We start from the raw sequence: 14335 nt of genomic DNA, 5'->3' as shown, positions 1-14335 counted from the left end.
TATTTATTTATTTATTTAATTTTTGTTTTTATCATTGTTTTGTTTGGATTTTTTTTTTTTTTTTTTTTGGCTGGTGCAGCATAAGCCATAGGCTTTCTTGCACCATACGGCCGTTACTAATACTAATAATCAAACAATAATGGTATTGAGAAGCTAATTAATATAGGGGGGACATGTGCCTGTATTAAAAGAAGAAGATAAAATAACTTATGGATCAGGGACACTGCATTAGCAAAATGTACCCTACAGCCATAATGTGTGTGTGTGTGTGTATATATATATATATATATATATATATATACAAATATTTTGTAAGTAGACCGCGTGAAGGATATTTTATTGAATTAAATCTAATGAATATATGGTATACACTGGGACCGATATATGTTATGAAAAAGAGGAAGAAATGGACCAGAAATTAAAATAAAGATAAGAATTGAAAAAGCGACCAAGATGAAATAACATTGCGGTGTCTTTCACAATTTCAGTGTCATCATCAGAAGTCATCCACCGAAATTATGAAAAAACGGCAATGTTCTTGCTTCTGTTTCTGACATGCTCTGTATGCTAAGGTGCACCTGTATAGTAGCCACGTGTTATGAAGGCAAATTTAGATTTTGAATTTTGCAGTAAGATTATAAGGTAATGTGCCAATAAAAGTGGTTATGATACGTGGTGCATACAGATCATGAATGACCTTACAGAAGCAAGTGAAAAGAATTGAAAAAACTGGATAGACTAAAGTAAGGAATATCGGTATAGACAGGAAGAAAGGGACTTACCGTTACTGTGTAGAACTGACCAAAAGACCAAGATGGCGGGGTGCCGGTATATTTATGTGTGGGTATGCTAGTGGCTCCTAGCGTTAGGTGTGGAAAAAAAAAAAAAAAAAAAATTTGTTATGTTGTCTGTATAATTGAAATGAAATGGGTGGTGATGATGAGCTAGGTTAAATACATGATGTCCAAACTGCCCAGGATAGTTAAGAAATATAATAGCTGACAGAGTAGCAGTAAAAAGCAGCTAAACTTTGTTAAGGCAAAAAATAGATTGGGTAAAGTTAGAAAGTAGTGTCCTGCTATTTCGTTCGGTAAACTAATGGCTCACAGGACATAAGAAGTAGTGGCTAGTAAAGCTGAAAGATGAATGAAGTAGAGATAAGTAGTTGGGCTCGGGTAGTTCGGGGTTGCAAACCCGTTCCTATAGTTAGGACCCTGAACGAAGGTCTGGGAGTGAGTGCATCATGTATTTAAGGTCAGTTGTGTGAAAAAAGTGGTAGGAATATAATGAAATGAAAGTTAAGATTAAATATGATTACAATATATACATGTTTAATACACTGTGTTAGGCCAATTGGTCGGTACAAGTTTTTTAGACTGTAAGACACCACAGAGGCCTAGTCTATTGTATATACACTATTTACATACTTGATGTGTATGGGATATATTATTAATTAAAGATTATGCTGTTTATATTAATGTCCCTTAGTTTTTTTGCTTTATGATGTTAAGGGCTTTACAGAAGTGGTGGCGAAGATATGCTTTAGGAAAATGGTTGTTTATTAGTGTTTTGTATAGTATCTTGATGTTATCGATAGTTGTTTCCTTATTACTGCAAATGGTTGCTATTCTGATGCTTTACCTAGCGTAAAGTTATAACGTTAGCATGTATTCCTCTGGGAATATTAGAATTCCATTGTGTGAGGTTGATGGTAGCTTTGTTGTTTAATAATGTAATTTCTAGAATTTAGAAAATGAAAATGGGCTGTAGTATCATTGCTGTTTGTTTTATCTAGTATGAGTTCATTGGGGTATAAGTGTCCATAATCTTTGATGAAATTAGGGCAGTTGATAACTATGAGGTCATCTATATATCTGTAGAGGTTATGGTCCTGTGGAAATGAGTTTTCTGACCAATATAGATATAGGTTAGCTATTATGCATGAAACAGGACTACCCATGGGTGTTCCGTTAGTTTGTTGATATACAGTTTTCCGTCATATTCAAAATTATTGGAGATACATAAGTTCAGTAGGTTGTTCCAGTAATTGGTATTGCAGGTTATATTTGTTCCAGCAATTGGTATTGCAGGTTATAAAGCATATCTTTGCCAACACTTCTGTAAAGCCCTTAACATCATAAAGCATAAATCTTTAATTAATAACATATCCCATACACATCAAGTATGTAAATAGTGTATATACAATACACTAGGCCTCTGTGGTGTCCTACAGTCTAGAAAACTTGTACTCACCAATTGGCCTAACACAGTGTATTAAACATGTATATATTGTAATCATATTTAATCTTAACTTTCATTTCATTATATTCCTATCACTTTTTTCACACAACTGACCTTAAATACATGATGCACTCACTCCCAGACCTTCGTTCAGGGTCCTAACTATAGGAACGGGTTTGCAACCCCGAACTACCCGAGCCCAACTACTTATCTCTACTTCATTCATCTTTCTGTTTCACTAGCCACTACTTCTTATGTCCTGTGAGCCATTAGTCTACCGAACGCAATAGTGGGACACTACTTTCTAACTTTACCCAATCTATTTTTTGCCTTAACAAAGTTTAGCTGCTTTTTACTGCTACTTTGTCTGATATTATATTTCTTAACTATCCTGGGCAGTTTGGACATCATGTATTTAACCTAGCTCATCATCACCCCCCCCCCCCATTTCACTTCAATCTATACAGTCATTATCACCACTCATTTCATTTCAATCTATACAGACACCATAACAATAAAAAAAAAAAAAATAAAAAAAAATTTTTTTTTTCATACTTAACACTAGGAGCCGCTAGCGTACCGGCACCCCACCATCTTGATCTTTTAGTCAGTTCTACACAGTAACGGTAATTCCCTTTCTTCCTGTCTATACCGATATTCCTCACTTTAGTCTATCCAGTTTTTTCAATTCTTTTCACTTGTTTCTGTAAGGTCATCCATGATCTGTATGCACCACGTATCATAACCACTTTTATTGGCACATTACCTTATAATCTTACTGCAAAATTCAAAATCTAAATTTGCCTTCGTAACACGAGGCTACTATACATGTGCACCTTGGTATACAGAGCATGTCGGAAACAGAAGCAAGAACATTGCTGTCTTTTTCATAATTTCGGTGGATGACCTCTGATGATGACACTAAAATTGTGAAAGACACCGCAATGTTATTTCATCTTGGTCGCTTTTTCAATTCTTATCTTTATTTTAATTTCTGTTCCATTTCTTCCTCTTTTTCATACCTTATATCGCTCCCAGTGTATACTGTATATTCATTAGATTTAATTCAATAAAATCTCCTTCACGCGTTCTACTTACAATAACAGTGCAATTCAAGAGAAAAATCGAGAAATGTCAACATTAACAAAGGAAAACAGAATAAGGGAGAAAGGGAAACAGTTTTAGAGGCTGAGAAAAATAAATTGGAAAGATACCATAAGTCTAACAATGAATTGATAACACTGAAATTTTAAACAAATGGGAAGAAAAAAGAAAAACAAAAAATGATCTTAATAGAGAAAACTCAAGTGAAAATAAGAGAATATACAAACTGCTGAATTTGTTGCATAGATTACACAAAAAAAAAAAACAGAAACAAGGATGGTTGCAATGCAAAAGCGTATGTGAGCAACATGACACAAAAACAACTAAGGACATTTCCATGAATTATGTATCACACCCGTAACACTACTATATAATGAGTGAGTGAGAGAGAGAGAGAGAGAGAGAGAGAGAGAGATCAAAGAAAATGAGGAAAACACAGACAAAACATCTTTTAAACCTATTCTCTGAAGAAAATACCATCGAAAAATTCAGTGGTATTATCTTCAAAATTGCAAAACATACTTGTTTGGTATCTTGTCTATGGAGGCTTTGCCTTGTTTGGTTTGGTCTATTGCACATTTTACTTTTCTTCTCAGTATCTTTGAGTTTTTAATTAAAAAAAAGATTTTTCGGTTTTGGCTATTGCATATTTTACTTCTTTTCTTCTTCTCAGTATCTTTGAGTTTTTAATTAAAAAAATAAAGATATACAATTAAAAATACAGACACTGAGAAAAGAAATAAAATTGGTAATAGACTAGACAAAATGAAGCAAGGCACCATAGACAAGATACCTGAATCCATGAGAGTTCTCCAGCCCAAGGACTGGAGAACTGGCTGCATAATTCAAATATACAAAAAAAAAAAAAAAAAAAAGTAGTAAAAGACTGCAAAAATTAATAGGCTAATAAACCTCCTTGGTCATGCACATAAAAGCTTTATAAGCATCCTTCAAAATACAATAAGAAGAATTAAAAAAAAAATTTAAGGAGTAAGAAATTTTAGCAGGATTATGCAAAAAAAAAAAAAAAAATATTTACAATACTACAGATAGCCAAACTACAATGGGAAAAAAGACAAAGATTTACTCTGTTGCTTTGATTTTAAACAAGCTTTTGACTTTATAAATACAGGAAAACTGGTTGATATCCTAAACCAATCAGACATAGACAAAAAATAAACTTTCTGAACCATAAAGATACTATGGCAATAGTCAAAAAGTTGGGTTGTTGTTGGGTTTTATTGGCACATTAGCAACTAAGGCTATAATGCGCAATAGTCAAAAAGAGAAATACAGTGGACCCTGCTTTATGACTGGTTCACTGCACAATGAAATCACTTTATGATGGCCTCTCCATAATAAAATATCATTCACTATATGATAAGTAGTAAATACTGGTCATTGTGATAACATTTGCGAATTGAATTATTTTAATTCTATTAAACAGCGATTCCAATAAGTGAAAATAGGAGGAATATTATCCACAGGCCATAAAAGTAAAAATATATAAAGCACAAATTTACGCTTTATTACCTTAGCAATTAACAAAATTAAATGATAAGTGAAAATGGAAGAATATTTTCGACAGGTTAGCAAAATAAAAATAAAATTACACTTACGTACATAACTTAATTAATACTGTAATATGTATATACTAACTAATTGATATTTCTGTTCAATGACTTTTTTTTGGTTGTAAGATTTAAAACAGTAAAAAAAAAAAATATAAAATAACCAATCAAAGGCAAAGAACACAGCGCACACAAATTGACAACTAACATGATATGCACAAGTGAGATATGTAGTAACAAGTTTACGAAGCTTAAAAAATAGGATGAAGAGAAGATTCTGAAAATTTATTTGTTTTTTATATAATTGAAGATTTCATGGAAGGGGAAACACATTTCATCATAATAACAACAGAATTCCAGCTATCAGTATTATAACAAATGCCATAATATTGAGTTTACTACCCACTTATAACAGATTTCTCTAACAGAAAAGATCAATAAACCAGAAACCGCAAATTGTTTTTATTGTTTTATGGTAGTGACCTCCAGAAATGTGCTTTAGAAAAATATCACAAAGCCACTCAAAAATGATTCTTATAATCGAAAATATGATAATGATCCAGCACTTATTTCACTTTACGATAGGATTAAATTATTTCTGACTGGACCACTTCTTCCTTTCAGCCAATAGCAGTGTTTGTAAACGTGTTGGCTGTATGTTTTGTTTTTGCATCCTTTAGCTGAAGTGGTTTTTTGTGTTGTGCTTATTTGAAAATACAGTATTCACTATTCTATATAAACCTAATGCAATTTCCATTATAAAAATTACCTTTCAGAGATAAACAGCTTAGTTATACGACAAAAATTTCAACTTCCGAGGTGTTGGAACGAATTCCCAAAAAACATGCTATGATATTTTCATAGCATGTTTTAAACAAGTTATGATATTTTCATAATATGATGGTGTCTCTAGAATGGATTAATATCATAAAGAGGGGATCCACACTGTATAACAATGGACAAAATTAAACTGAAAAGGATGTCATGTAAAGTTGTCATGTGTTGCCCTACCTTTTCAAGATTTATCTAAATGAAGTTGTGAAAAAAACCGACACAAGAAAAAGAAATGCATTAAGATAAATGAACTGAATATAAACCACAAAAAATACACAATGGCATTATATTAATTGCAGATACAAAGACCAAGTTAGAAACTCTGATTACTCAATTGGTCAGCACATGTGCAATCTACAATGACAACGAACATCAAGGAAACTAAAGTAATCAAAATAGGACACAAAGGAGAAATGATAAAGATAAAACCTGAAAAGGCAAACCACTGAGCAAGTTTATAAATTCAACTACATGGGGATAGTGATAACAGATAATATTGACTACACAAAAACAGTTAAACATCCATCAGATGGTCAGCAATGAATTATCTTACCTTCGTGTTATGTCAGATTCAATTTTTCCATGGGATTTAAGAACTTTGACAGTTTCTGGATCAAACAACAATCTGAAAGTAAAAACACAGTGTTCAACACAATTAATTCAATTAAGTAATCAAAACAATGTACTTCAATATAAACTAACTATGAAAGCCAAATAACTCACAAAATTGGAAATTACTGACAATAAATAACAAAGGATGTAGCCGTTATTCTAACTATTATTAATGGTTTTAGGGCATATTTTAGGCAATACTGTGTCAGTATTTTATGCCTATAGAAGTGTGTGTTTTCATGGGTTGATCTTCACATTATGTGGGTTTGAAAACTCAAAATAGTAATTGAACCCAGACTGCTCTATGTGACAAAAGCACTATACTACGAAGTAGGGCATAAACACAGGTCAGCAATTTTAAACTTTTTAAATGGTTGGATTCTAATAAGTGATATTCCAGAACTCAGCCATGCAATTTTAAAATTCTTTAATTTTTAATTTAAATTATGCAAAGAATTTTTACAAATTATGAAGAAAAGAGAACAGTAATATAAATTAAATTATTTTAATTTCTTTCTGCATGTAGCTATAATAAGACTGGGTTTGTTAGTGCATGGATCTCATATTGTGAGGCACTTCACTACAAGTTTCTTTGGTATTGCACTATAAATAAAAAGCACATTGCTTTTTATTTAAAGTGTGCTGCTCCAAAGACCTAGAATCCCAATAAAGAGATATATCCACAATACATGAGGTGCAATAAATGAAGTAGACATAATTAAGTTCAGAGCGAAAACCTGAAGCTGTGAAAACTATAAAAAGTCATTGTATAGGTTGGGCACAGCCTCTTTCTGTACACAGTTGTGAGCAAACTGCAAAATGCACTAAGTGGCAAATCCACTTTGCTCACAGTTACAAGAAAGAGGCTATGCCTGGGATGTACAATGATGTTTAACAGCTCTCATAGCTTGAGGCTTTTACCCTGAACTTAATTATTTCTGCTTCACTTACAGCTTACTTCTTAAACTTTTTTTTTTTTTTTTTATCTGTGACCCCTTTTCATAAGACAAAATTATTAGCGACCCTTGGAGGGGTCACAACCAGAGTTTAAGAACTGCTGGTTTATAATAATTTCAATAGTTCTATAATAAATATCTAATCTACTCAAGTTTTTAATGTTTGCTGCAACCCCCAAAATCTCTTTTGAGACCCCCCAGTTTAAGAACCTTGACTTACAGCACCATCTCCCATACTGTGGATATATCTCATCACAGGGTTGTTCAAGTCTTCCCAATGCCTAGGTGCCCACCAATAATATCTCAAAAAGGACTGAAACCTGGGTGGTGGCACACACCTTAAATAAAAAGCAATATACTTCTGTATTGGAACAAAGCTTTTTCATTTAGAGTAGCACGATACAAAGGCAACTAATGTGCTCCCATTACAAGATTGATGCACTAAGTAATAAATCCAGTTTTCTCACAGCTATATATATATAAAGAGGCTAAGCCTGACATGTGCAGTGATTTTTCATAGTCTGAGACTTTTGCTCTGAACATTACTATTACTATATTTTAACACAATGAACGTTCTGTATCACAATACAAAATAGCAATAATTATCATGCTTATTGACACTAACTGCCATGAGATGATATGTATATCTCAGTCTTTTAAGTTCAAGAAGCATAGACACCTGCCTTCCACATCATGTTATTTATTTTGTTCAAGCTCTGTGAGATGGCAGCCAGCTTTTAACTGTACTCTGTAGTGATACTTCAAGTAGATGGCCTGGGGAACTGGAATATAATTTTAACCTGCAGTTATATTTTTTCAGAAAAGGGTGTTTCTGAATCATTTTCTAATAGTGATTTCAAAAGTCATGATATAAAATTTTATTAATTTGGCACTGAAATTATAACAAAATGCTACTTTTACCAGACTTGTATATTTAAATACATGTTGGAAAAAATTATTAAAAAAGAGAAGTGTGGTAAAAAAGTCCACGAAGCACTCCACTTTCATTTTAAAAAATTTGGCATAGGCTTCTTAGTCGCTTGATAATTTATATGCATCCCATGCATATTTCTTCTGTCACGAGTCTCATTAGTTCATTTGATAACCATTTAGGCCTAAACCTTGAACAATATTTCTTAATAAGTATGAAACTTTTAGTAGCTTCCACGATTAATTCCTTGAATGCTTCCCACTTAGAATTTACTGTTGGTAACATCGTCAGTTGGTCCCACTGTACAGAATTCAAAAACTGTCGGAGACCACTGTACTTGCCTTTACGGAAGCAAAAACCCTTTCCTTTACCCCTGATGGTAATTATATCTTTAAGTAAATCCCACATCAGTACACTGTGATCACTGCCACCTAGTGGTTCCTTTATCTGCAAATTCTTAATACACGAATGATCACTGCTGATAACCAGATCAAGAGTACAGTAAACCCCCAGCTATTCGCGGGGGTTACGTTCCTGAGAAATGCCGCAAATACCGAAAACGCGAATACTGAGTTATGGCTCCTATAGTAATAAAGGGGTTCCGTTCCAAAGTATGAAATATATAAGAAAAACTAGTCTAAAATTTTGTCTATGTATGTATTATATTTACCTTCATAATATGACTATGTACATAGACAGTATAGTGAAATGAAAGGCATATGGCATTGAAATGAAAATAAGGAGCAATTTAATATTAAATGTAATATTTATTAGAAATTTCAAACAAATCTTTCAAACCAGCGCCTTTGCTAGCTAAAAAACTTATCCCGCCAGTGCTATCACCAGTTTCGCTAAAGTGTTGATAAAGGAGTTTTGCCTTTTCACGAATGATGAGTGAATGTGACGGAATTTTATTTTGAGTTCGGTCTTCCACAAGCTTTAAAAAGCTTTAAATCCACAGATTTAAAGCCTTTTCCATTTTTTCTAATTTAACATCACGAGTTACAGAGCAAATTTTTGAAACAATTAGCGCGCTTTCACGGACACTACGGCGGATTTTTTTCTTCCGATTTCTTAATTGATCGTACCGTTGACTCATTGATTTTATAAATGTTTTGCCACTGAGGAGACACTTTCACCATTAGAAATTTTATCTAATAACTCAATTTTATTCGCTAGTCATCACCTTCTTCGATCTTTTCACATTTCCCTTGTTATTCGTAGCCATATTTTTGTACGGATTAGAAAGAACTTGTCCACAATAAAATCACTTTCTTCCATTAACACACTCGAAAAAGTCTGTTTTACACTGCAAAACGGTAGATTTATCACTTTTGGAAGCATATCAATTTATAAATTGATAAATTTGTTCAATTTATAAGCATATAAATTAAAAGCAAACAACGAAACGTTCCATGACAAGTGCAAAACACATACTGAACAAGGATTAGCAAGAAACATCCAGGCTCGCAATTTTGTCACCCCTCACCCCCCACCCACTGAGCGCTATTTTGACTGGGAAAGATAATTTTAGCCCGCCCATGTTTTTTTATGACGGAAAATGTTCACGGCACTGTAAAATTCACATTTTTTTAGGTTTCATTTTATATTAAATCAGCGACCATGAATACGCGAAACCGCGAATAGCGGGGGTTTACTGTATTACCCTCTCTGGTTGCCTCTCGAACATGCTGCTGCAGAAAACAATCATCCAATAAATCCACAAGAGTCTGACTAGTGTGTGCGTGACCAACCCACAAGTTCCAGTCAATATCTGGGAAGTTAAAATCCCTCATTATAAGACATTCTGATTTACAAGCCCAGTCTATTTCTCTGTACAATTGTTCATTGTACTCATTCGAGTCATTAGGCTTATAACACACTCCTACTCTTATTTTTGCTTTCGCAGTGCTTATGTCACACCAAACTAACTCAATAGTGCACTGTTCATCTATATCAGGCCTTCTTAAACTATGGGTCGCGACCCCATTTGGGGTCGCGTAGCAAAATTCTGGGGTCGCAAGAGATTTTAATGTCAAATATTTAAATACACGATTTTATAACATTTAGATGTGTATTTGTGAAGAGTCACACTCACACACCTGCACACAAACAAAGGGAGGAATGCGCGCGCACACGTGCAGCGAGACTATGATTCAATAACACTGACTGTGATGTGAACTAGTGTAGTATTGACGCTCTTCTAGTCTAGTCAATTGTCAGTGTTCCGCCGTAACGAGATTTTAGTTTTTTTTATTTATTCGGTAATTAATAAATCAATTATTATATGCAATATGTTATTTTTATACATTTATTGTATTTTAGGATCAAAATAATTTTTGGTCATGGATAAACTTAAATGAGAACTTAAATAAGAATAGCAATGACGCATGGCTGAACTTAAATAAGAATAGCAATGACGCAGATAATAATGCTACAAACTCTTCTCAGGCAGGACAAAATATTGAAAAACAGGCATCTTATGTGCGAAAAAGAAAATATGATGAGTCTTTTCTTCAATTTGGCTTTACATTTCAAAATTGTAAGGGTAATGAACAACCTCTTTGTTTGATCTGCAATGAATTATTGGCTCCGGAGAGTATGAAACCATCAAAATTAAAAAGACATCTTGAATCAAAGCATGTTTCGTATGTCAATAAACCAAAAGAATATTTTGAAAGACTGTATAAATCTTTAAATAAAGAAAAAAAATCATTTGAAAAATTTATAACCGTTAGTGAAAAATGTTTACTAGTGTCATATGAAGTTTCATACTGTATTGCTAAAAATAAAAAGCCGTTCACCATTGGAGAAGATCTTGTATTACCTGCTGCTATTAAAACGGTAGAAATACTACATGGAAGTAAATATGGCGATGATATTCGAAAAATTCCTTTGTCGAACGACACTGTCTCGAATAGAATTTCTGATATTAACAAGGACCAATTAGTGCAACTTATTACAAGAATTAAAGAAAGCCCAAAATTTTCAATTCAGTTGGACGAAACAACTGATATTACTAAATTGGCTCAGTTGTTAGTATATGTCAGGTACGTATATAAAGAAAGCGTGGAGGAAGAATTGTTATTTTGTCGTCCTATGGAAGACCATACTACAGGGAAAGACATATATTGTAAAGTTGACGAATTTTTAAAAACTGAAGGTTTAGAATGGAAAAATTGCTGTGGAATATGCACAGATGGTGCAGGAGTGATGACCGGCAAAAATTTTGGTTTTAAATCATTTTTTCAAGCTGCTCATTATGATCATATAACTTTTACTCACTGCCTTATTCACCGAGAGGCCTTGCAGCAAAAAAATTAGCACCAGAATTGAACGATGTGCTTCAGGATGCTGTTAAGATTATAAATTTTATTAAGAGCAATGCCCTTAACAGCCGCTTATTTTCAAATCTCTGTAAGGATACGGATTCCAACTACACAACTTTATTATTACATGCAGAAGTAAGATGGTTGTCAAGAGGTCAAAGTTTAAGAAGATTATTGCTATTAAAGGACGAGATCGAAATATTTTTAACCGAACGAAAATGTGAACTTGCTGCTTTTTTTCAAAATGACTTATGGCTATCCAAGCTGTGTTAGTTGTCAGATATTTTTGCGAAATTAAACGATCTCAACTTGTCTCTCCAAGGAAAAAATTGCGATATATTTACTTCGAATGATAAAATTGAAAGTTTTATCAAAAAGATCAACATTTGGAAAAGTAGGTAGAAAAAAATTCGTTCGAAATGTTTTCCAGTGTCGACAATTTTATAATCGAGAAAATTCATTGTAAAACTTTTATTGCAAAAATTATTGTAGATCACTTAAAAGCGCTAGAAACACAGTTCCGTACATATTTTATATTAAATATTGATTTCCAAAAAATAGTTTGGATTCAAAAGCCGTTTTGGATTGGCTTAAGTGAGATTGATCACCTGCCACTTAAAGCTCAAGAGGAATTTGCTGAGCTTTCGAGTGACTCAAACTTAAAACTACAATTTCAAAAAAAGTCCTTGACTGAATTCTGGATCGGAACTAGAACTGAATTTCCCACAATCGCTGATATGGCGTTAAATGTACTTCTGCCATTCAACAACACATATTTATGTGAAGTTACTTTCTCAGCTTTAACACATATTAAATCCCAGTATCGTTCAGCGCTAAAAAATGTTGAAGAGGTCTTACGTCCAGCAGTGTCAAACATTCCACCAAGATTTAATTTGTTATGCAATAAAAAACAGGCACATCCATCTCATTAAATTTTTTGCTTTAATTTAATACTTACCACTCAACGACTGCGTTCGAATATATTTGAGCGAACTAAGACGGTCAGAATCCCCTTTTATTTATGTTATTGCAAAAAATGCAATTTTGATGAAAAATAGGGCATATAATTTTTGTAACTATAATAAATACAATTTTACAATTTTTTGTGCAATTTTTAATTTTAGATTTTTGTATGTTTCAAAACGAATTCTAAAACTATATATTTTCATATGTATATGTATATTGTTACCTAATAAATAAATCATCAAAAAATATTAATTTATCTTTCTTTTATATTTATATGGGGTCGCCAAGAAACTCGCAATCATAAATGGGGTCGTGAATGAAAAAAGTTTAAGAAGCCCTGATCTATATCAATTGGATGCACTTCTTTCGATTTTGTTTTTCTTAATGAACAGCATTACACCTCCTCCCTTCCTATCCTTTCTGTACACAATGTACTCCCCAAATTCCAATTCTGCATTCCTAATATCAGTGTGACACCACGTTTCTGATATCCCAACAATATCCACCTTTGATGTCTTGACCAACACTTCAAATTCATTTACTATACTTCTAGCATTGGTATACAGTGAAACTTCTCCTAACGGACACCTCTCGTTAATGGACATTTTCAAATTCCCCAACTCACCTCCATTGGTTTTAACGTGTTTTCAGCTTCTGTCTAGCGGACATTCTCTGTAACGGACGTGGACAGGCAATCTGCACTGTTTCGTTTAGATTAGCACTTAATTTGATCTCCCCATAACGGACTGCGGGAGAGAGCTCACGGCCCTTTTTCTAGGAACTTTTCTTCCACATATTGCCTCAATCTATTTTCTATTTCCGATTCTCTGAATTTTATCAAGGTTTACGTCATGGTTGTAAACCCTTTTTCAAGAATTTTTAAGGTACGTGTAAAACTTCTGATGAATTCGGTGTGTGCAGGGGGCGGGGTGAATTTGGTTGGCCTTTCGTCTTTTGAGTTTCAGTTTTCAGTTTTGTTCAGTGTCATGTGAAGTGTACAATGTCTTCTCATAAACATTTAACTTTAAAAGATAAAGTCGAACTCATTAATGCGTATGATCAGCAAAAAAATAGTGTTCACAATCTCGCTGCAAAATTCAAAATCAGGAAGATGTAGGTAAGCGACATCCTAAAGAAAAAAAATTAACTGCTCAAACAATTTTGGCAACACAGAAATGATCACGTTCAAAAATCATTCCCGAAAACTGTTGGACTTCAAATTGACAATGTTATGTATGAGTGGTTTTGTCGCGCACATGCTAAAAAAAATTTCCATTAATGGGCCTATTATTAGGGAAAAGGCTTTGGAGGTTGCGAAATCTATGGGAGTAAATGAGTTCAAAGCTTCTTGGAAAACCGTAAGTGGTGAAGGTGGATCTGTTGATACTGGGGTTGTAACAGAGTGGACCATCAAATTGGAAGAGTTATGCCGTGATTTTGAAGCTAAGGATATTTACAACTGTGACGAAACAGGGTTGTTTTTTAAAGCTCTTCCTGAAAAAACAATGAGTCTAAAAAACGAAAAGTGCCAGGGTGGAAAAATTTCTAAGGAACGCTTGACTGTACTATTGTGTACAAATATGCTGGGAGACTTTGAACAACCTCTTGTTATAGGAAAACCACAAAATCCTCGTTGTTTCAAGGGCAAAAAGTTGAATCTTTTGAATGTTGACTGGAAGTCTAATAAAAAAGTGTGGATGACACGAGATATCATGAGCGAATGGATAAGTCACTTTAACCAAAACATGATTCGTCAAAACAGAAAAATTATTCTTTTCATGGACAATGCTG

The 14335-nt window shown here is 33.5% G+C and overlaps 1 protein-coding gene across 1 annotated transcript in view; it reads right to left on the bottom strand.

Moving 5' to 3' along the window:
- Positions 1-14335, bottom strand: part of qin (tudor domain-containing protein qin) — a 571075-nt gene that overhangs the window by 407088 nt on the left and 149652 nt on the right. Inside the window, exon 13 of the mRNA XM_090381133.1 lies at positions 6304-6375. Coding sequence (XP_090237259.1) covers positions 6304-6375 — 72 coding nt within the window. The remainder of the gene's footprint in view (positions 1-6303; positions 6376-14335) is intronic.

Source organism: Mastigoproctus giganteus, chromosome 9 (genome assembly GCF_048544385.1).
Source record: "Mastigoproctus giganteus isolate SK-2022 chromosome 9, ASM4854438v1, whole genome shotgun sequence".
In the NCBI taxonomy this organism is placed as follows: Eukaryota; Metazoa; Arthropoda; class Arachnida; order Uropygi; family Thelyphonidae; genus Mastigoproctus; species Mastigoproctus giganteus.
The sequence above is the reverse complement of the archived record's forward strand: the minus strand, read 5'-3'. Positions and strand labels throughout refer to the sequence as shown.